We start from the raw sequence: 24,898 nt of genomic DNA, 5'->3' as shown, positions 1-24,898 counted from the left end.
TTTCGATTCGCTTTTGGATTGTATTTTTGGTTTTAAGTTTGATACCGTTTCAGTTAAGGATTTTGGTTTTCAGTAAAAAAATATAGAAATATAGGAACTGTTCGGTTATTTAGGAATTTGATTTTATTTGGATTTAATTGTTTTGTTTTTGTTTGATTTAAACAACAACTAAATTCTCATCCGCGCTTTTAAAATGCTTTAAAAATAATAAATCAATATAAATTAAGATATTTTTGTTTGTTTTTATTGATAATCATAACATTCTTTTTGTTAAATTGAAATTACTGAATATTGTTAAATAGTACTCTAAATTTATTAGATTTTAAATTTTATTATATTATTTAGTTGTTAAATTCAATAAAATGATTATATATATCTCATTTTAGAAAATCTTAATAAGTAACTCTACTGTTTTTTTTTTGACGGCATATAGAATATTTTTATTAATAAGTTGCTATAAATATAGAATATTTTTATTTAATGTAATTTTGAAAATACCCGTTGAGAGCTGGTCATCTTGATAAGACCTTGCCTTGTCCAATGTCCATACTGCCATGGACTTTTTGTCGCCACAGAGAGCTTTCCGGAGATGGTGAATGGGAAGCCATTCATCAGATTTGCTCCTCCTCCTCAAGCAACATGCGGAAGCACAAGTACGAGATTTGAAGATTTAAGCTCTACTCATGAAGCACATAGCCTTTTCAAGAAGAGGACGGACAGATGTGAGATAAGAAGTAAGAGATCAGAAATTTTGAAGATTCTTTGATTTTTTTTATGTTTTTTTTGTTGTAATATTTTTGTATCAGATGAAGTTGATTAATCAAAAGTGCTAACATTTTTGTATCAGATGAAATCACGTTTCAAAGGTATGCACAGGACACTTACTGCTCTCTTAAGAATGATTGAAAGGCAAAGGTAATTTTGTAGTAACTCTTGTCCTTTCAATTATATGTGAAGCAAGGTTTATCTGTCACATTGGGAATTTTGTCTTCATAAAGCCTCCCTCCCCTTTACGTTGTTTGTCTTGCTTCTGAGTGAGTTATTTAACATTTGAATTGTTTATTTACTAAATTCCTCCTGTCTAGCTGTGATTACTAGTTAGTAGGTAAAATTTCAAGACAAATGAGAGAGCAATTGTAAGTCCTTTCTTGTATGTCACAGGTCGTGCAGGTTGTGGCCGAAGCTGCTGTTAATAGGACATTATTAAGCCATCTTTTAAAGAGCTGAACGGTGGTATCGTCTCAGTCTCAGAGCGTTAGTTGCGATCACAGTTGCTGAAACATCTACTGTTACGGCTGGTTCTGGATACAGCCAGATCTCTAGTGATTCAGCTTTTTTTTTTTTGCTTTTACTTTATTTCCTCCGATGATGGTTTTGGTTTAGATATCTGGTGAAGCAAGCAATGTGAGAAATGCTCTTTTTCAGATTGTTTTGAGGCCTTCGAGATGATGTTTTTAAGAGATAGAGAGACGACTGGTTCCAGGAACCAACCTCCTCCAGCAAGATCTGAGAAGTGTAGTTTCTTCTCTTCTTCGGGGAGAAGTACTACTGCTCTTGCAATAACTCCATCTTAGTACGTGGCATGCTTTCTTCGAGCCGTGGTGGACTCTATGGTTATGGAAGCTTTCCCGGTATCATCTCAAACCGGAATATTTGATTTTCTATGTTGTTTAGTTTAAGCTCATAAGTGGTTTTTGTGGGAATAACAGTTATGGATCCAACTCTTCATACTCTTCCAGTTAAAAAGAAAAGATATGATGCTTGTTTATGTAGAAAGGGTAGATTGCATCTTGAATGCCTTTTACTATATAATATAAATAAGAAAACAAACATGAAACAACCCCCCAAAAAATACTATAAAGTTGTTTCAGCTAAGAATGTTGGAGACAGGGCCTGTAAACCAATGGCGGGCGCTTATAAGCCAATACGAGAGGATTATGGCCAACAAGCCAGCCACTGCCACTGGAGTGTAGTTAAGTGTCTCAGCGGTTACAGGATATGCCACGGGGAGTGAGAAGAGGACGGAGATGGTTGCAACCCATATGACTGCCACCCACCCAACCACCATACCGTACCTCCCAAGGCTAAATGGTCCAGCTGCAAAGGTTTTGCGTGACAGTGTAACTCTTAGAAAAATCGGTATTGCGTATGCTATGTACAGTCCAATCGTTGCTATCGACACCATTGCTTGGAACGCTACTATACTCCCCAGTGACTGCCAGTTTTTTATCACATCAAACAACAATCCCATCACAGAGACACACACAAAGAAGAGGAAGAGAGATAAAGGGCTTACGGTGAGGGCCATACAGAAGGATATGGAAGCAGAGAGCCAAACCGCGTTAACAGGAACCTCTCTGCTGTTCACTTTGTGCCATAAGGGAGACAATGGCATCGCTCCATCTCTCGAAAACGCATAAGCCATTCTGATTATATCCCATAAACATATGATCAAAATCCACTAAGCCTCAAACCAAACGCAAATACATACATACATACACATACCTAGAATTACTGGTAACAGAGCTCATGCCACAGAAAAACACAGCAACTGCAACAATGCCTAAGCACACGATTCCTCCAGTACCACTCCCAAACCTGCTCTTGAAAGCTAAGTAGAAAATCTCAGCAATGGCGTACCCACCAGAGTTGTTGGTCTCACTCAGGAGGTAAGGTATGTCTGTGACAGCATAACTTATGCCCAATATATAACCCCATCCAAACAGAATTGATATCCCAATTGCACTTATTATTCCTCTTGGCCCATTCTTGTCTGCATCAATCGTCTCCTCAGTCTACAATTTTTTTTTATTTTATTCCAGCCATCAAGAAAAGCTCTAACAATCATAGAATAAGAGACAGAATCCATTTATTTGTTTCCATACTAACCATGTGGGCAGAGGCATCATATCCTGTAATAGTGTACTGGCTCATGAGGAGCCCCAGAACGAATATGTAAGCGTAGCTTGTAATGCCGAGTCCATTGTCACTGTTGAAGTTAGTGAAGACAAACTTAGTTGTGGCTCTTTCGGTAGAAACCACAGGAATCAGAATCATGAGCACCACAACCCCTGAATAACAGATAATTGTTAGGTTACTTGAGACTTGAAACAGAAACAAAGAGATGAGAGGTGGTACCGAGTAGATTCCAGAGAGCAGCAAGCTGTCCAATGAAAGACAAGACGGAGATAGGGAGGCTGTTGAGAAGTGCATGTATGAACAAGATTCCTCCATGGATGGCAATCACAACATAGTCAGATCCTTCGTACCCGCCGCCGTTTTTACCGCCGGTGGAGAGAAGCACGATGACTTGAATCAGCTGTGCCAGAGAGAAGTCAACGCTAGCCGTAACTGCCCACTGCAAACACACAGCACAACCTTTTTTTTTTACTTAAGACACAACAACTGATCTAAAAGTAAAAGTTTGGTCAGAATTGTCATACTACAAACCTGACCAACGATGTTGAACCTGAAAGATTATGTAAAAAAAGAGATTAGAGAGAGAGACGCTTTGCTTTTCGGATAAATGATTGAGAGAGAGAGAAGAGAAGCATGCACCAGCCGGTCATCCAAGAAGCAAGAGGAGCCCATCGAGGGCCAGCGAGCATAGCACTCCAGTAGTATAGACCACCGGAAGTTGGGTACGAGGAGCAGATCTCAGCCATCGATAACCCCACACACATAGTGAACACTCCAGCCACGAACCATCCGTATACAAGAGTAACTGTACCGCCAAATCTCAAACCGGTGTTGTAGGTTGTAGTGATTCCGGTTAGCACCGAGATGATGGAGAAGGAGATAGCGAAATTGGAGAAGACCCTGGAAAGTCAAATGTTTTAGCAAAGAAAAATTCACAACTAGTCAAAGAAGGGAAAGAGCGGAGACGAGACAGACGACAGATCACGCTTGAGCTCTTGCTTGTAGCCGAGCTCCTTGAGGCGGGCTTGGCCGGAATCCATGGAGGGAGTTAAAGACTGATCACCGGAGAAGCCTCCCATAGTAGTTGTATGTTCCCTCGGGCTTGGAAGGTTGTTGAGATGTACAAAACGAATGAGATATTTATTCTGTTACGCACTTAAAGATACCCCTCAAAAAAGTCCAACCTTTGCTTTTTTTCTTTTAATCTTAAGAAAAAGACAAGTCTTTTATTGGTAGCTTGATACGACTAAAGTACCAAACTCTATTATTACCTGACATCTTTGTTTCTTTTAGCAAAACAGCTGTTTAAACTAGAATCTCGAGATTCTCCAGTCAAAAAAGCGTTGATTTACTTACAAATGTAAATGAGTACACGTAGGAGTTAAAGAAAAGTACACACATGCAAACTATAGCATCCACAGGCTCTCACCATCGACCAAAATGAAAATAGCAAATAATGAAAATAAAAGAATTAAATCATCTTGGAGCAGTGGAAGTGCCAGATTCCATGTTTTCAAGAGAGGTTGGTTCCACCTGCAGAGACATCGTCCTCAACGCATCACCGTTTTGTTGCGACCCTCGTTCCTGTGCTGCTCTGAAATACGCGTAAGGACCCCATCCTTCTTCATGGTAAGGGTTGGGGTAAAACTGACGGTAACAGAAGGCAGCGACAAAGAGACCAATGAGAGCTCCAGCAAAGACGTCTTGCCAGTGGTGCCAGTAGTCATCCACACGCGATATCCCCACGAGGCAAGCCGCGAGCAGAGGAGCGAACACGATGCAGAGCTTAGCCACATGTCCTTCTCTGTTAAAGGCCTTGACTTTGCTAGACAAGTAGAGCGAGAGGAAACCAAGTCCCGCGAATGACCAAGACGTGTGTCCACTCGGGAAGCTTTTATGACCTTCTTTAACTTCTCCCGGTTCACCATGGCATACCACACCACCTAACGCATCGTACACCTCTTTCCCGTCAGGGAAACAACGCCAGTAGAAGTTAGGACGAGGACGTCCGGTTGCGAGCTTGATGGAGTCGGTGATGATACCAGTAATCAAAACCGTGAACAGCAGTCCGAGAACGCTGTGGTGAAGATCGTACACGCATGTTCTCTTCATGTAGAAGCAGAGGAAGACTATGATAGGAAGCAGGACTGCGTAGATGGGCACTGACCAGATAGGGACGGTGTTGTCGTTGAAAGGGTACTTGAGATCTGTCATCATGTCTTTGCCGACGTATCTGTAGAAAGGAGAGATGAGTTGCAAGCCGATCTCGATGCCCACCAAGATCACGAGTATGATCCAGTCGTGCTTGTGTTTGGAGGCGAGACCTCCTCCGTGGCTTCTTATTGTGTGAATGCCAAGATCTATCTCTTGCATCCTTCCTCTCTGCGGCTCTTGCTCCTGTTCCAAAAAAAAAACACAGAAAGCAACAATCAAGTTAGTCAGACTTTTGTAATCTAACAAAGGGAGTTGTGTATAATATTAATAATATTTGAGGATTAGGGTTTGAAGTGTCTGGTTTGGATGAGCGTAATAACAACGGAATGCAATTCATTCTCAATGGTATAAATCAGGTAATAGAGGGCTGATTTTTATTTTGTTATTACCACGACAGGACTTGCTCTACTATACATCCAGCCCATTTTTGGCTGTCTGATTCGCTGTGCTAAGCACACTGTTCCATTAACTATATTTTCGTTGACCTTAACCTAACTTAGCAAGCTGACATTTTCTTCTTTTTTTTTGAAAAGAGAGAGTCTCGAATAGGTTTACCTGAGTATTTCCCCAGAATTTGAGAGGAGCGAAAAGCGATCCAAATACCATCAGAACAATGAAGATTTTTGATTAAGCTTTCTTCACAGATCAACGCTTACACGCGGTGCGGATCGAGAACCAAAAATAGAAACTGAGAGCACGATGTATAATAATAAGAAGAAGGAGAAGAGGGATGGGAATGGAGGGTGAAGAACGCGTTTGTCGTGTTTCTACTTTCTACTTGACGGTTTACAGAAACAGAGGGGAGTTGATTATAACTGCCTCCTCTTCTTCTTCTTTTGCTTCGTTGCGTCAGATTGAATGCTCTTTTCGTGTTTGACTTTTTGACTTCTCTTTACCGGTCCAGTTCGGGCCTTCTCTTCCACACCGCGTGGGTCCTACCTTTTTTCAAGGAAGATTTGAATTTCAAAATATATATGGGCCTGGGGCTGGGAATATCTATCTACGTGGGCTTTTAATTAGCCAAATATGTGGGCCTGTTATCCCTCTTTGCCTTGTGGTCTTGTGGACAACACTCACACCTAATTAAGCGCACAGAGTTTGGAAGCATCATGCTCTCAAGTTTTCTTCAAATGCAGTGAGAATCATTTCGCAAATCACAACTAGTAGGAAAATTCAGATTCGGTGTAAAACTCTTCACTCTCCTTTCAACTAGTATTATTATAATTATTAAAAATTGGTATATTCGAGATATCACATTATCGGATCTGCCTCTGATTTTTTCAGATGAATGCGAATATAAATCAGATTTCGTTTTAGTTAAGATCCCCCAACTGAGAGAATCTAAATATCTTTTAGCTAAAAAGAAAATGAAGTAATCCAAAATTGGATCTCATTGATGGAGAAAGTAGCCAAAAAGAGGATGGAGTCACGCAATCAGGTAAAAAAAGTCACAAGTCTGTTTGGTTTTACTTAGGAGTACATTGCCAACTTGCTCTGACCTGAGACTGAGAGATGCTCTGTTTTTATTTTCAGCTTTGTGTATTTCAAGAGATTATTTCATTTCCCTTTCCATCTCTAATATATTTAAATATTATTTTCATATTCATTTATTTTATTCAAACAAGCATAAAAAAATACTTATTAAATAAATTTTCAAATTACTTATTTATACCTCGGTTTTCCTAAGTTTCAAGTTCTCAGAAATTTCGGAACTTCCCTATTTGTTTTTCTTAAATTACCCGAAATATTTGTTCCAAACTTATAACCTTTACTTTTTTTTATTTTAGGTTTAGCTAACTGTTTTTGAAATCTGTCTTGTTATCCAAAATTTCGCTTCCATTTAATCTATGTTTTCTTTTGAAAAAAAAAGTTTTTCAATTCTCAAATTTATCTCTACTGAAAATTTTAAAGATTATCACTTGTATTCTCAAACGATTCATTTCCTATTAAGGGGGATTTTATTCGTTTCTATTTTAAAAACAAAATATAGACCATAATGTGTATGTAGTATTTATTGCTTTGGAGAAAAGAATAGTAAAAATAACTATACAAACGCAAAATTAATAATGAGTAAAAATGTGTCTATGTGGAGTGTGTGGGATTTGTGGGTCCAGTAAGTGGTGGGCTTCTTCCTGGCCCACCCTTAAATTGTGGATACATCTTTTCCTTGCATACATTATGAACTTCTTATGCTTTACAGATTTTACCTGATTATGGCCTATGCCTTTGCACTCACGACTCAACAACACACCTATTTTATTTAGTCCCGGGAACACACGAAGAAGACAGTGAAGAATGATTCTTAGTTCACATTCTGCAAAAATAAATATTCATATAATTCTTGTCTTGCTAATGGGAGAATGGTTTTAAAAGGTTTTCTATTTGAGGTAAGTAAATAATTTTTAAGGTATAAGAGTAAAAAGAAGAAGTCAATTCGAAGGTTTTGAACGACATCTCGGCCTCCGAGACACCAAAAAGTTACAAAAAACTGTAAAACGAATAATACTTATTAAGTACAGATAAAAAGTATACGATGGAGTGAATCTTGTTGCCAGCTAAAGTTAGCTGTTTATTTGTTGGAACTACCTTTACTCTTTTTTTTTGGTTTCCTTCATTTCTGCATTTCATTTTTGCTTAAAACATCGTTTAATCATCTCATCACTCTGTAACGCGCACACGCGCTCACGTCCATTTTGTATATTTGATTGTAAAAAGTAAAAACTACTCACTGTGTAGAAAGTGAATACACATTAATAGAATGCACAGTTTTATGTATTCTCTTCAACAATTATATGTTCCAGTTTGATCACATTCAATTTTAATTCATCATCTTATGCTTATAAAAACTTTGCTTTAGTTCTGTTCTTCTAATTATCCCAAATTGTGTTTATTTTAATATGAAGTGGATAAGTCAATGTTTTATTTCCATGACATGTTAACGTGGTGGACCATCCACGAACTAGTTCTGTATCACTGTATCTATATGTGTAAATATATCCCGATCATTTTACTTAATAAATGAAAGGAAAGTATCTAACCATTTTTGGAATTTCAGACCTCACATCTCTGTCAAAAACAACCTCTTTTGGATGCATATGTGATCTTATCGTTCGTTTGTATGAGATTACCGAACGTTAGTTTTTCTTTTGACCAAAACGTAACGTTAGTTTTGAAGGGGACGTTACTTGCTTTTGTTTTCTCAATATATGCTCATTTATATTTATCTACTGATCTTAAAAATTGTCGTAATTTTCTTAGCTTCACCCAGCGGAGTATATTAATCTGGCCATGTATTGTTAGTGGCATAGCAAGGGAGTTGACCTGGTGAGCAGAATATAAATGATAAACTTGATAGATTAAAGTTTGACTGAAAGTCAACAAAAATAAAATAATGGGATGGAAGATAATGCACATATGCAAGTGTTTGATGAAGAACAAATTAAGCTGGATAATGAAATGTAATCTGCTAGATAATGAAATGTAATCTGTTGGAGTTGGTTGTAAGTTTGTAACTGTATTAAGTTTTGTTATTACTTGCAAGTTTCGGTTTGCTTTGGGTCTCTCTTATAGTTTCTTAATTAATCAACCAACACCTACCCACCCACCTTCTTTTATTTTCAATAAATATAAAATTATAACCTATCTTTATTGAAAAGCTCTTATCCCCAATCTGTATTGTAAAATGATTTTTATATCCTCGGATAAATTTTTTTAGTATTAAAAATGGCGATCATCATTTATCTCTGATTTCCTTTTAGAAAGAAAGAAAACCCTCACGGCTTAATGTGATACATAAATAATAAGGGGGGGGGGGGGGGGGGGGACTAAAGTGTAAGTAGTTAAAATAGTGAGGGCGAAGTGCAAAAAGTTAGATTAAGGTGAGGAATTTATTGATTATTTATTTTTATAATTGTTTAAATAGTATTACAGTTGGCGATAAAACTGTAAACAAATAGGCTGATTGCATGAGCGCCGCCTGGAGCTTTTGACGCGAGTCCTACAGTGCTAACCAAGTTCCTTTGACTCCACGCGCTCGCTCTCGTCTTCCTACCTTTTTCTTTTGTTGAAACAATCTTCCTACCATTTATATGCAAGCGCTCGCTCTCGTCTTCCTACCTTTTTCTTTTGTTGAAACAATCTTCCTACCATTTATATGCTTTGTTGTTGGTGATTCAATACTGCGGGAAAGAAAATTAAAAGGAAAAAAAGTCACGAGGAATGTTGATGACGTCACTTAGCGAGATGGCTCCGCCACAGCTACGTTGAAACCGCGTGTTTGGTCCATAATGATATAACCGACGGCATGTTATTTATAATCTATATATTACTTTAACAGCTTCTTAAAAAATCTCTGAACAGCCTGCGTTAAATCGCTTTTGTCCTCGTATTGAGGAAAAAGGTCGAACCCCTTTCGTATCCAATGCAGACAACTTGGGACTACAAGTTCCAGGAAAAACTAGCAGTTTATTTCGCAGAATCTGTCGTATTATACCATTTACATAAAACTAATTAGATTTTGTCTTTGTTGTGTTTTTTTTAAAGTTCGAGAGGTTAGTAAACGAGTGTTTAAAAGCTTTGGTTGAGCATTATACTTTGAGGTTAAACTATATTAGACCAGAGAGCTTTCTATTACATGTATTTTACGAGAGACTGAGATTGTTTCTGTTATCGTTGATTTTAGACACCATGTCTTTGCCACATGATCAATCATGAGACTTTTTAGAGATATATATAAACAATTTAGTAAAAAAATTATATAATTTAAAGTTCAAAAATATTATATAATTTTTGACGTGTTTTGCATTGATTTACGAATATTTAAGCAAAAAGAAATTATATTTTTTACAAATTCAAAGATTTATATATATATATATATATATATATATAATGGATTGAGATTATAAGCCAACGATTCACGAGACTGTGGTCAAGACCGGTTATCTTTTGCCAGTATATATTTAAGATTGGCATCAAACTTGTAACGACCAAAAAAAAAACTTGTAAAGACCATATATAACAACATTTTCTATATTTTAAGTTTCGTATTGTATTCAGATCGTGATTTCATTATCAAGATATAACTAACTTGCGGAAAAAATCAAAATATTATGTTTACTATATAATTTGTGAAATGTGTAATAATATAATACTGGCAACTCTATGTCTCCATCATTCACCAATCAGTGGTTTAGTGTTTCATATACAGTTTCTAACTATATAAAACATACCTAGTTAGAGCATTTCTAATGGAGGAGTTCTTCTTCCAAAATATCTGAATATGTTTGACCAAAAAAAAAATATCTGAATATATGTATCTGTGTATATATATAATATATTATTATTTATTTTCGGATTTGAGTTATGGAAATTCTATGGAAGACGATTTTTACTAGAGGTGTTTTTAGGCCATAGTAAATCTCAAGTTTTTTCAAATAATGAAAAAAATATAAAGTAGAAGTATTCAATTTAACATTTGATGTGATTTAGGCTTCTAGATGGTTTCAATAAGTTGTAGATATTTATGTGATTTTTGTTAAACTACTCTAAAATATCATTTAAAATTATGAGATTTTGAGTTTTAATTTTTTAACTAAAAAACTCCACCCAAACATCACAAAATCACCCAAAAACTTTAAAACTACTCAACTTTACATATTTTCAATAATTGTTGATACTAAATGAGTTTTTAAAATTCATGTTTGAATAACAATAGATCTATCATTTTAATAAAAGCACCTAAAACTTTCGGTTGAATACACCCCTTCCCTCCCTCTCCTTCCAAAAGTTGAAACAATAGTTGCTCTAGGTGCTATCTACAGTCCTAAATTCAGAGTAATCAAGCTTTAAGTTTTTATTTAAACCACAGTTTTTGAAATAACTTATGGTATAAGTATTCTGCAAAGCTAAATATCCAAAACAATTTTTAGCATTTTCTATAAAATTTACAGAAATAAAACGTAAAGCCACGACAAATATTTTTTTCTAGAGCAAAAATTTTAAAGCTACAGACATTACCAATCAGACTTTCACTTGCAAAGTTTTATATATTTAAAACATTTTTTCGTTGAGAACAGTATCTAAGGAGAAATTTACCTTTGCGGATATAAGCGTCGATCAAATTTATTTTTGTGGAACAGGTTTGGATCGGCCTTATTTGAATTAGAGCTGGGACGTATTCGGATATCCAGAAAATTTGGGGTATCCTAATCCAGATTCAGCTTCATCGCATCCGTAGATTTAGTATTCAGTTCTAGATTCGGAGTTTCCGGATATCCGGAATCCGTCTATATAATATACTATCCGCGAATATCCGGATCATGATCCGGATTCGTAAACATAATTAATAAAATAAAAATAATAATTTTAAAAATATGAATATTCTAAAATAATACATAAATTAAATATTTATACAAGATTTATAGATATAAATATAATATTTAAAAATTAAAAATATAGTATTATAAAACTAGTTTATGAATAAATACTAATATATCAAAAATAATTATTAATAAAATTAAACAAGTCTTAATATTTTTATAAATACGGTTCCGGATTCGGGTATCCGGATCTAAAAATTAAGATATCCGGATCCGGATTTGGTTTTGACCGATCTTTGATTTTAATATCAGGGTTCGGATCCGAGCGTCCCAAATTCCTATTTTCGAAGCAGATACGAAGCGGATCTCGGATCAGATCCGGATTTTGGATAATAAGTCTCATGCCTAATTTGAATTACATGTATTCACCAAACCACAATTTTTTGGAAGAAATGAAAAAGATTTTCTTCAAAAATATATATTATAAATGTTTATATTATTTTAGTTATATAAATAGAATCAATAGGAATATAAGTCATGTTTGAAGAGTTTCATATTTTCACAGGAGAGGTCTTGCGGAAAAATAACTCTAGGATGATGATTTTTTTTTTGAAAATAGTTAACTAAAAGATAATTAAAATAATTATTCTTTAGATTTTTAAATTACCGTAATTCTGGTCGACTATTTTTTTTCTTTACCAGCTAGCTATGTACTTCGATTTTTGAATAATATTTTTTCAAAATCTTCTTAAATCTTAGATTTTCTTCGTTTTAGGCAGCGTTAAAATTTTCTCAAATCTTTAATCCAATTCATAAGCCTATTATCGAGCAATATAATTACCATCTACATATTTGGTATTAATATCCAACACTTTCATATTCTATAGTAAAGATGTTATCGGTTACTTCCTCCGTTTCTGAATAAGTGTTATTTTGACATTTTTACACAAATTAAGAAAGTGACGGAAATATATGTACGTTATTATTAATTACATATTTTGACTTATAATATTTGAGATAAATAAAATTATTTGTAAAATCAATGCAATTTGTAATTAATTTTCAGCTGAAAATAAATATAATTTGTATTAAAATTGTAAAGTGATATTTTTTGCGTAACAAAAAATGACTAAAATGACACTTATTATAAAACAGAGAATATTAAATAAATATGTGCATGCATGTATTTATGCAGGTTGTTAATAAAAAAATGCTCTTATGGTAGTAATAATATGCTCTTATAGTAGCAAAAAATTAATATGCTCCTCAGTCCTCACAATACATTTTTATTTATATGGTATTATTACTCACTCAAAAGAATCCTTTAAATTTAATTAAGGAGGAAAAACAGCGATAATTATAATATTATTATAAAAAGGAATAATAATATTATTAACGTTGCATAAGATGAATATTAAATTGAACGTGAAGTCTGGGGTTTAATTTAAAAGTCGTGAAAGGTATATTCCTTTTGTATTTTTTTTTATTGCGGTGTTTTCGTTTTACAGCTGTATAGAACACCAAACCTGGAGGGCCGTCAGATGCAATCTAATCGCATATACAAATGAATCCAACGGATAAAATCGTAGTGGGAGCAAATGGAGGATGACACAGAGGATTTCGCCACCTCTTTCGCCTGCGAATCCAGCGTGGAGCCAATCAGTAGACCTGCTGTCAAACAATGTGTCCCGTCCACAGGTTATGTGAAACAATGTGACACTGACACAGGTTGTTTAGATTCCTTATTTAGTACTACTAATTTGCAACTCTCTTACCTTTATTAACCACACAATATTTTTGAAAACGATTCAAATCAGCTACCCAAATAATCACACTAATTTTTTTTTTAATAATCACACTATTTTATAGTCAGTAATCTGTTTTTAGCCTTTTAAATGTTAGAAAAGGAAAGTGTTTGGAAAATGAATAAATCTCATGTACGATAAAAACTATATAAATTAATAAATTTATCCGATTTCAAATTAAATTTGTTCAAAATACAACATAAATCGATAAAATAATAAAATAATAATATCTAAAAACCTATATAAATGTATTGTCTCGTCAAAATTATAAATTAATAATTTTGTATATATACTTTATAAAAGTACAACAAAACAATTATATTATTTGTTTTATTTCACAATAGAATTATTTCTATATTTTCTTAACACTTCAATATATTTTTTAATATTTAGTAAAATTATATGTAAACAACATTTAAATAAAAATATTTTATATATACCAGTAATACAATAAAAATAAGTGAAAGTTGAATTTCAAAAAAATCAAATAATGTATATAAGGTAAAATAAATTATTTTGTTTATTTAAAAAAATACATTCTAAAACAGGTAAAAATACAGAAAATGGAAATTTTATAAACTAATAATTCTATATATTAATAAATATAGTGTCTTTTACTGAACCAAGTTATGAATGTTTAGTGAGACGAAAAGAGAATTATGTTTTAGTCTTTATGCAAAAACTGGAGACCAGAATAGTCATCCTTACTTAAATTAAAAATTAGTTGGGTTCAACCTATAAAACCCCGAAAATAACAACTTTATGAAAACCATGTTACTGAAAACAATTTAGTAGTTATAATTTTGATAAACGAAAACACATCATAACATGTGCTAACGTTATAGCTGCTATATATTTTAAACATGTATCCATCCATATACATTTCTGAATGTAGAACTTTACGAACGGAACCTTAAATAATTACACGCATTGTTTATGGTAATTGTTTTTGATAAAAAAAAATAACAACAGTATATTGTTTGGCATAACGAATTTATGGGCTAAACGGATAAATGTTGATATGTGATGCAAGAGTTGTGGAGCATCAAATTTACAACGCAAATTTTAGCTCTTTCAAATAGCAGCAAATACGTAATTTTCTTATGAAATCAGCCTTTTATATAATCTCGATGATCTATTTGACAATTAAAAGATACTTGGAATATTTTCATGCGTTATCTCATATATTTCATAGATAAGAAATTATAGGATTTCTGACCCCAAAAATTAGTAATAGGATTTCCACTCACGAGAAGAGTGATCTGCACAAAAATATTTTAAATTATAGAGAAATATTCTATTTGTTCTATAAATATGTATTCCTATGATGTCAACATATTTTAATTTTTATTTTTCACACAAATTAAAAGTACATATTTAAATTATATCATAAATGCATCATTTTTCTGTGATTACCAATTTTCAATAAAATTAAACTAGTGTCAATTTAGTAAAAAGTAATTTTAAAAAATAATGGTTTACAACTATTAATAATTGAAAATTTATAGAAAACTTTGTAATTTTTTAACAAATATCTATTTTTATTCATCAGAGTTAGCGGTTCGATTTAGTTATCAAGTTTTTTAGAATTTTTTTAGGATGTTTACTAATTTCAAATAAGAAGGTTACAATAAGCAAGTAAGCATTACAACAAAATGAGAAAGGATCAGTACTGAAAATGAGAAGAAAAACTGAATTTGTGCCAGCAAACTGAATTTAGTTCTCGGTAATGTATTGATGGTGTTTAAGAATTAAGATTACTACTAGATTTTGATCCGTGTTTTCAAAGCGCGGATTAATTTCGAAACAAACTAAATCTATACGATATAAATTTTTTATTGTGTATCTACATTTAAATGTTACACATGAAGTATTATATTTAGTATTCCGAGACCCGCCTCGGATCCGAGTGTAAACCGGCAAAACCGGTGACTATATATGCAGACTGATTTTAAAAAAAACTTGTTAAAACTGCCAAAAACTGTTAAAATATGATACTTACTACTGGTTGAACCAACGGGTAGTCTACTATGTAATATAATTTGACTTAAATTGTCATATTTAAAATATTGTAATTTGTGGATATATAGATGAATTATGGATATATTATGAATGTGATATTTCAATTTTAGAAAATTTAGCCTTATAAACTTTTAGTCAGACTAATTTATCATTTTGTCGTAAACGTAATGAATAAATATTTGAGAGGATGCATATAAAAATATAAATAGATATAAGAGATACCTATTCATATACGGTTATTACAATTTAGTGATTTAAATTTGAAATAAATAAAATCATTTATTTTTTATGTAGTTCACTTTTATTGTTCATATGTTATTTGATTTTTTTGACATTTTGTTTTTGGTTCATTTTGAATTTTAAATTTTAATTTTAATTAATCATATTAAAAGTTTTAATATTTATTAATTTAATTTTATTATATATTTGTATTATACATCTAATGATAATTTTTATTATTAGATTTTGATTCGTGTTTTAAGCGCGAGATTGATTTTTATTCAAAAACTTATTTACTGAAAAATTATGAATCTTATACATATGTGATTTACAAAAATATTTCTGAAGTATATATAACTAGTTTAAAATTTACATGAATATAATTTTATAAAAGTAAGGTAATTCATTTATATATCCACCTCGTATTAGTTTTATATTTTAAAACTTTAAATTATGGTAAAATTTTCATTTTAATTTTATATTGGTAAAATTTTATTTTATTGTTATATTTTATAAGAATTAATATATAAATAAAAGTTACCATTCATCCCATCTCATAATTAGTAAAAAATAAATATTAAAAAGTAATGTGTATTTAAATTTTAGATAAATATATTAAAGATATTATCAAAATAAAATCTTAGAAAAATATATTATTATATTTAGGAATATATTTTTAGATATCTTATTTTGAAAATATTAAAATAATTTGGTTAGATATGATATATATTTAATAAAAACTAAGTTAATTGTAAAAAAAAAGTAGGAAGTTAAATAAATGTAATGGCTCAATCTACAATATTTGTAAGTCAATAAAACGTACTTCTCTTTTGTTTTAGTAGTTGATTATCTCTGTCAAATATATGGTTTACTAGGGTCGGCCCGCCCTACGGGCGGAATATTCTTTATTTGTGATATATGTTATTATTTTTTTTATGATTTTGGGTTTGTATTTTAGATTTGCATTTATAAGAGAAATTATGATAATGATTTTTGTATTCCATATAATTTTAAGTATAGAAATATTAGTATGATAAGATATATTTAAAACTAAATAGTTGTTTTTAATTAAAGAGTTGTGGCGTTCATGTGTTGTGAAGGCTTCGGATGGTTTTCATATTGTTTCTTTTAACAAAAATTTAATATCATATTCGGGTATCTTGTAATATTTTGGGTTCGGAAAGATTGGATTGTGATTAATTTTTATGTTGAAATCATAGTCTTTTTGAATTGTTATTAGAACGGAAATAGTGATTATTTGAAGATGCATTTCTTATTAAAGAATGAATGTTATATTCAATGCGATAAAGGTAAAGTGTATTTAATTAAAATAAAAAACACTGAAAATGGAAAGTGTTATAACTGAATAGCGGTCGATGAGTGTATACACTTATTAGTCACCATAAAAACAACTCCAAGAATTTCATCATTTGTTTATAGCAGTGCCAATCAATGCATTGGTTTTAATAAAATATATAATTTTGTGTAAATTTTCTTCTATATTCGGTTGTAATAAGTGTGATTATGTTAAGAAAATGACATTTTTGAGTTTCCAAATACCAGAATTCCTTTTTATGTCTTGGGCTAAGATGGGTTTCGTGTGGGTCACTTCAGTATCTTCACTTACAACCGAATGAATTGTAACATAACTAATCGCATTGAATTGTTGGCTAAAGAGTAATAAATTTCTTTGTCTTTCTTTGTTTCTTTTGTTTGATGTTTTTGGTTATAACTGCTTATATATTCTGAACTAATTGTACTAATATGTTAATAATAAGGCAAAAAGGTAACAAATAACAAATCCAAATGTTAGAAAAAGGGTAACAAATGTATTATTTTAAATTGAGAAACTGATATTAACATTTATCTGAATTTAAAAACATAATAAACCTTCATGTCAATTGAGAAATATTATTTCATTCGTATGTAGGATACATGAGATGTTTTCTTTCTTGGTTCTAACATAAAAAAATAATTTAGAATAAGCATATGTTGGTCTGAATATAACACATGTTAATTTTATTAGTTATTGAATATCTATTTCTCTGCTTTCATGTTTTATATAGTGTTTTGTAATGCATGTTTTATTAAAGTATAATTTTTTGTACAAAAGTGAGAACTAATTTTCTGTTTATATATATTGAAAATTTATTTAGAGTATGACGTTGATGGTTAAATGTTTCTTTATTTACACATCCCTTTATCTATTTTTGGATTGACCCTTTGGTATCAAGATGTGGCAAAAAATTAGCTATGATATGTTAATTGTAGTACTATGGGATTATTACTATTATTAATTTTATTTTTGTAAATACCATGGGATTGTTATTTTCATAATTATATGCTTTTTCTTTTGATTGATAATTACAGGAATCTTGGTGAGTTATGACTCTTGTTGATTTGCTCTTTATTTCCAAATTAATGCAACAAAAATTAACAAAAGATGAAAAATGTGGTAGAAATCTTGTGAGTTATGAGGGTCTCAGCTTGGAAAACGAATCTCTCAGACTCGTGCTGGAGAAAACTTCAGAAGATGGATTGAGTATGCAATTTTTAACTTCTGTATACTAACATTATTAGTCTTTAATCATATCATTAACTTGTAGTATACTTATACCTCAATTACTACAGCCAGCTAGTTGTTATAGTAGTCAAGCATGTGTTGATTTCTTACCAACATAAGATATAATAGCTTAATAGGCTGAGGGTAACCTTTGAACTACAGATTTTAATCCTTAATACAATGTAATAGTATTTCAATGTTCTAATAATAGCGCCATAAACAAAGCGACTTGTCGAACAATTGTTTTAGGCGTCATCTAGACGACATATAAACTCTAATGTCTAATTATCACCTGTCGATTTTTTGAACAATTTTCTTTTGATTTTCTATCGTTTTTGTCATAACATTTCTTCTAAATTCATTAGTTGATCAAATGAGTTTTTTAGGGTCTACCTATAAAAGATTTTTGCGGACGTCAGGCAAAACTATATATTTTAATTAAATTATATTCATTAGAGATATTTAATAAGTATATTTAATTATAAATAATAAATGATAGAATTTTATATATATATATATATATATAGTTTAGTTCATTCTATATATATTTAGATTGTTGAGGTATTAATTTTTTGAATTTGTTTTCGATATATAACATCAAAATTTACTTAACCTGGTTTGCTTAACCAATTGGTTTTGTTAATGAATTAATTAACTTTCGAACCAAAGCATTCTCTGTTTTTTTAAAAATCTGTAGCGAGCTGGTTTGCTTAACCAATTGGTAATTAACTTGTGAACCAAAATATTTTCTTTAACCGTGTGTCATGTGTGTATGTGTGCCTACAAACCTAATTATTTATAGCTTCTTCTTCTATAGAAATCAACGCCGCCATTGTTATCATCTTCCTCTCCTTTTTTTGATAAGTTCATCTTTTTGGGAACGCCAACAACGTTGTTCATGGCTTCGTCTTGATCGGAGGAAAGCTTGGTGGTGGTGCTGAGTAATCGAGGGCCACTGTTCAACCTCGCCCTCGAGTTAACCTCGCCCTCGATTTCTTCACAGCGGTGGAGAGAGGAGTGCGGAGCTTGGGAGCTCTTCAATGAGGATGAGGACGGAGGGTTTGGAGCGGAGGTTTTTGTTGCTCCGTTAGTTTTTCTTCCTCCAAGATTGATTCTTCCATTTGAGTGATTCAGTTGAGTTTCTTGCGGCAATCACGGAGACGTTTGTTGATGAGTTACATCACTGGTCTTTCACCGGCGTCTGAGGAAGCTGCAATCGAAAGGTTTGGTTTTCTACGGATTTTAATAATTAAGAAGGAAAAATCTATGAATTTGTGGGAATCGAAATTCTCTTATTTATAAGTTTAACATGTGTATTGAATGCGATAAAGTGAGTCGGTGGTGTTAAAAGTAACCTAAATGACGTTAATTGAATGCAGCCTACGGTTACGCCGTCGCGTCTTCATAGCAATTACATGGATTATAGATCGACATCACAGTGGCGAAGTCCCCGAGAGGGATGAAGATGGAAAAGATTCGACTTTTCAAAATACTACTTGGATTTTTGTTTGATGTATTGTTTGGCCCAATTACAATGTGTCTAAGATCAACTATATAGCCCATTTAATTGAAGACACAACGTAGCCCATATGTACTCCTGTTTAAATGAAACGGTGAGTTTTTGTAAACTGGACATGTGTCACACTGAGAACACTCGAATTTGTGACCTGTCAGCTGACGTGTCAGTAGGAGGGAAACATCATTTCTTTATATATATAGATGTATTACCAAATATTGTTTTCAGTAGAGAGTTGATATCTATCATATTAAAATAGAAGTCACAACTTCATTTCATATGTGATATTTAAGTTGGACCATTATTTAGAAGATTTATAAAATACACATAACTTAACTATAATATTATTTAATATCTTCAGTTTTATTTAAAATAAAAATAAATATTAATTTAAGAAAATTCTAACAAAATTTTGAAGAATATTTTCAGAATCTTTTCAAATTTTATTTTCGAAAATTGATTAATTTAAAATTTAGTTGTCATAAAGTATAATCATAAATTTAAATTTAACTTATTTTGATTTATAAACAAAAACTAAAAATTATATAAAAATTGTAATGACAATAGCCACTTAAAATGATTAATTTAAAAAATACATTTCACAAAGATTTTAAAAAGATTTTGTTAGAAAGCAATATCCTTTTCTGTTTAATTGTATAACAAGTATAAAAAATTTAACTTATCTTAAAAATTTTATATACAATAATCTATTATAAAAGCTGAATAAACAACACAAATTAATAAAAGAAATCTAGCACTTTGAATTACGAGTCGAAATCATAATAAATTAAATACAAAATAATTCTGAAGTATGCCATTTCTAATAAATCTATCATTTTAAATAAAACTATTATATTGAACTAAATATGATAAAATTATTTTAAATTGATAAGTTAGTATATTTTATATTCATCAGTATAAAACATTTATTCTAAAAATATAATATGTTGATAAAATGGTTTAACATTAATAAACTATATAATACATGTATAAAAATTAACTTTTTAAAAACTTTTATATATACAATAATTTATTACATAAACTGAACAAACAAAACAAATTTTTCAAGGAAATCTAGCACTTTGAATTATGGATCGGGATTATAACAAATTAAATATAAAATAATTCTCAAGTATGTCATTTTTAATCATCAAAATTAAATTCAATAGGAAAAATTAAATACAAAATAAGAAGCAACATACTGCATCTCTAAATACCGCCTGCTCTTTTCATAATAACATTTTGTCTATTTCTAAGAAGATATATTTTGTAGCATTTTGATATTTGAAGAGAAAATCTCTTAAGTATTCGATGTACATTTGATTAATCAATAATAAAAACTTTTATTATAAAATATTTACTGATAACAATTAATATTTTGAACTGCTATAGTTTTTTTTTTTAATTACTGAAATTATTAATGTTTAAATATACAGCCATGATTATGCAATAATTATATTTAATATTTCGTGATTTTTTTTTTGAAATATATATATGAGAAGTAGAAGAATACATACATGATTGCAGAGCATATATATTATGCGCTTACTTTATAACTTAACATCATTTTTCATAAACGGTAAAGAATCTTCACAAAATTCTGTAATTTTTTTTTCATTTTAGTATCTTTTAGTGTATACTTAACTACTCTTTAGTGATCGATATCCAACAATATCCAAGATAACAATAGTTACGAGATTTACTGTATTAAGCATATTTAGTAACTTTGATACATTTTCACATATTTACAAACAAATTACATGAATATCATTGTTTGTATATTTTTATTAGAGCTGTTAGCAAATAAATACTTATTTAGCAATAAATCACATAAATTGATTATATTCGATATTATGCTTTTCACAGCCAATAGAAAATTTCAGGAAATGTTGATCTTCTAACTTTCTATGTAAAGATCATTTATTAATATTTTGAGGAAGTAAAAGAAAGAAATGATTTTGGAAGAGAAAATAACTTGACTATTATTCGAGCAAATCGGCACAGCCGTAAAAAATATTTACCATAAACTACAAAAGTGGTAAAAAAATAAATAAAAAAAAAAGAAAGAAAAGAAAACAGCTGTGGTTTACAAGTCATGGACTCGCTATAACTCTCTCTCTCTCTCTCAACTCCCCACTCAATTTTGCCCTTTTTTTAATTTTCAATTTCGTTTCTCTCTTTCTCTCTCCTATGGAACCGCCGCCGCCTTCTCTCTCCTCCACAGCGGTGGCCTCCACCGTCGTCCCAACAACCACCGTACCCGTTCCCCCTCCCCCAACCTCTTACCCCGAGTCTCTAGACTCCTCCCCCAGGTCACGCACCACAGACGGCTGGGACGATCTCCACGCGCCCTCCGCCGTCTCCTCCAAACTCCGCCTCATGTGCAGCTACGGCGGCCACATCCTCCCTCGCCCTCACGATAAATCCCTCTGCTACATGGGCGGCGACACTCGCATCGTCGTCGTGGACCGCAGCTCGTCTCTCTCCTCCCTCGTCGCTCGCCTCTCCAGCAAGCTCCTCGACGGACGCTCCTTCACGCTCAAGTACCAGCTCCCGAGCGAGGATCTCGATTCGCTAATCTCCGTCACGACCGATGAGGATCTCGAGAACATGATCGAGGAGTACGACCGCACGATCTCCGCCCCCAATTCCGCGAAACCCTCGCGTCTCCGTTTTTTTCTCTTCACGCCGAAGCCGGAAGCTACTCAATCGATGGGTCAGATCCTCGAGAGCTCTGCCAAGAGTGACGATTGGTTCCTCAACGCTCTCAACAGCGCGGGGCTTCTTAACAGAGGCTTCTCAGATTCGGATGCTAACGTTAATCGCTTGCTTGGGTTGGATGATAATACTCTTCGCTCTATTCCCGGAGATAACGGAGATAATCTTGATTCCGTTAAAGATGATGACGGTTCCGTTAAAAGCGGTAAGCAGCAACAGATCCAGGAGATTCCGTCTCAGCCTCAGCCTCAGCAGCAGCAGCAAGGAGGTCAAGATGTGCACAGCATGCCTGATTCTCCGATGCTTGATACATCGTCTTCCTTCGGGTCAACTTCCTCTTCTCCTTTACCTGCGAATCTTCCTCCGATTCGTGTCCACGTGGAGGAAGCTGGTGGGGTTAAGGGGATGCAGGATCAGAGGATGGGAATCGAAGAACAGTTCGCTAGGTTCAACGTCGGGAACAACAAGCAACAGCAGGTCCAGCAGGAGGATGGATTCGCGGCGATCTCGTCGCCTCCACCTCCGTTGCCTGTGACGATCTCTCTTCCCGCTGCGCCGGTGAACGCAGCAGCAGCGAATGTCTCGAGTGAGTTCCAGACGAGAGTCTTCTCCGATGATGAGAGATCTGATCACGGTGTCCCCGTTGGATACAGGAAGCCGCCGACTCCACGTTCTCAGCCGCAGAATCTGCCTCCTCAGCAGGTTCATCACGGGAAGTCAAACAGCGGTGGACATGAGCTGCCTTCACCTCATTCCGTATCCAGGTACCCCTTTAAATGTCTTAACTTTGATGGTGTAGAACTAAGACTTGTTTAGATTTACTGATGTGTTTTGTTAATATGACTCAGTGATAGCAGCATGAACAATCCAGTGTATCAACAAAGACCATCTGTGTACCAAGAGCCCATGTCTCAGATGCCTCCTGGTTCTACTGTGGTTACTGGTATGATCAACCCTTCAGATCCAAACACACTCTTACCTCAGAACCATATGCAGAATCAGGACCCTGGATACATCCTCCACCCCCAGTTCGAGCAACAATCTGCACCATCTCAGCCACATCAACAGCAGCAGCAGCAGTTCATACACGCTGCTGCTCCACCTCAATACATGCATCACCATCCCTCTGGTGGCGTTCCCCTCCAGTACATCCAAGTTTACCCTTCGCAGCAGCCGCAGCAGTCCTTCCACAGGCACCCCGGTCAACTGGATCAACAGCAGCCTTATCCTGCTGTTTACTATGTCACTTCCCCGGTCCCACCTAGGCCTTACAGTATGGGTGTGCCACAATCTGGTAGTGTGAGCGAGGCTCCAGGGTCTGTCCCTTCTAACCATCCTCAGCCACCTCTTAATTCCACCATGATGCCTCCACCTCCTCCTAACAACCAGCTGAGAAGTGTTCCTGGTGGCAAACCTGAGGCTGGGGTTTATACAACACCACAAGGTATGCCCGGTGCTCAGATGGTTCACCAGATCCCTACAAGCCAGCAGCAATTCATGGGCTACTCGCAGATCCACCACCCACCTCAGTCTGGTTCAGCGGCGATTCCCAACTACGGATATGAATACGCTGACAATGCTCACAAGCAGATGTTCTACACGCAACCTGTGGGACACGCACAGTACCAGACAATGACCGGTCCTCCACCTGCCATGGTATTGCCTGATGGCTCTGCTGCTGCTAAGCTTCCAGCTGAGAACATGACTCAACAGATTCGGAGTTCACAGCCGTTGTGACCCACAAGTCACAAGTAAGATGGAACACAGTTTTGGAGGAAGAAAAATCCCAGTTGGTATTTGAAACATAAATATATAATTACTTTTCTCTTTATCTTTTATCAGTTGTTGCTGCTTCATCAAGAAAGTCTCTGGCGTCATGTTGGTTTTGGTATTTATGGACTTATGTCAAAAAGTGTTGTGTGAGTAAGTAGAGAGAATAAGGGAGTAATGCTGCTGCTTTTGAATTTTACATTTTATAGTCGACGGATATTGGTGCTTTGCATGGATATTATATCATATTATTATTATTATTATCATTCATTTATATTGTAAATGACTCTTTTCATTTCTTAGTCATCATCTCTCTTTATCGTTCTCGTCTTACTTGGTGGAGATTTGAATCCTCTAATATTGTTTAAAGAGTTAGAAGACACTCGACATGTTAGTAAAACATTTAATATTTGGAAGAATGTATGTCTTCCTCTCCATTGCTTCAATCTTGTCACTGGGGAGCATAAGTACAGATCGGGATCCATGTGTCTGGTCTGGTCTTGGATCCACCATTCACACAACCCTACAACTTCTCAGACAAGGTGTGGGAGAAAAAGGTGGTGACAAAATCGCTGTCTAGCAATCTAGCAACAAAACTTTTCTCTTTTGAAAGAGAAAGCATATGCATCATCATCGCGTAAACACCAAAACCAAACTCTAACCGTACTCTCCGCTCATGATTTTGAATTCTTGCACTAGGTTATTCTTTCACTCTCGCTAGCAACAGAGAGCCTCTCCTTAATATGAGTTGATGTTATCACAGAGTTCAACAATTGGAAATGTTCTGTGATTCAGATCCTGACTGTGATCTTTTGCAATGAAGCACTGCTAACCT

General features: G+C 33.6%; 3 protein-coding genes across 3 annotated transcripts; 1 reads left to right on the top strand and 2 right to left on the bottom strand.

The window, feature by feature from the left end:
- Window positions 1-1,783: 1,783 nt before the first annotated feature.
- Window positions 1,784-4,076, bottom strand: LOC108813654 (amino-acid permease BAT1). The gene is made up of 8 exons (XM_018586273.2): window positions 3,895-4,076; window positions 3,559-3,819; window positions 3,451-3,469; window positions 3,139-3,358; window positions 2,890-3,071; window positions 2,506-2,795; window positions 2,297-2,426; window positions 1,784-2,215 (listed from the first exon to the last, which is right to left on the bottom strand). Exons 1-8 carry the CDS (start codon window positions 3,996-3,998, stop codon window positions 1,868-1,870), a joined length of 1,554 nt encoding a protein of 517 aa, XP_018441775.2. The 5' UTR covers window positions 3,999-4,076; the 3' UTR covers window positions 1,784-1,867.
- A 136-nt stretch (window positions 4,077-4,212) lies between these two features.
- Window positions 4,213-6,025, bottom strand: LOC108813655 (lipid phosphate phosphatase 1). The gene is made up of 2 exons (XM_018586274.2): window positions 5,689-6,025; window positions 4,213-5,316 (listed from the first exon to the last, which is right to left on the bottom strand). The coding sequence occupies exons 1-2, from the start codon at window positions 5,737-5,739 to the stop codon at window positions 4,396-4,398; spliced, it is 972 nt and encodes a 323-aa protein (XP_018441776.1). The 5' UTR covers window positions 5,740-6,025; the 3' UTR covers window positions 4,213-4,395.
- Window positions 6,026-21,692: 15,667 nt separating this feature from the next.
- Window positions 21,693-24,324, top strand: LOC108812367 (uncharacterized). Its single transcript, XM_057008221.1, has 2 exons — window positions 21,693-23,057; window positions 23,142-24,324. Exons 1-2 carry the CDS (start codon window positions 21,766-21,768, stop codon window positions 24,028-24,030), a joined length of 2,181 nt encoding a protein of 726 aa, XP_056864201.1. The 5' UTR covers window positions 21,693-21,765; the 3' UTR covers window positions 24,031-24,324.
- Window positions 24,325-24,898: the final 574 nt, after the last annotated feature.

The sequence above is a fragment of the Raphanus sativus genome, chromosome 4 (genome assembly GCF_000801105.2).
Source record: "Raphanus sativus cultivar WK10039 chromosome 4, ASM80110v3, whole genome shotgun sequence".
NCBI classification, from domain to species: Eukaryota; Viridiplantae; Streptophyta; class Magnoliopsida; order Brassicales; family Brassicaceae; genus Raphanus; species Raphanus sativus.
Note: the sequence above shows the minus strand (reverse complement) of the source record. Positions and strands in the feature narration are given on the sequence as shown.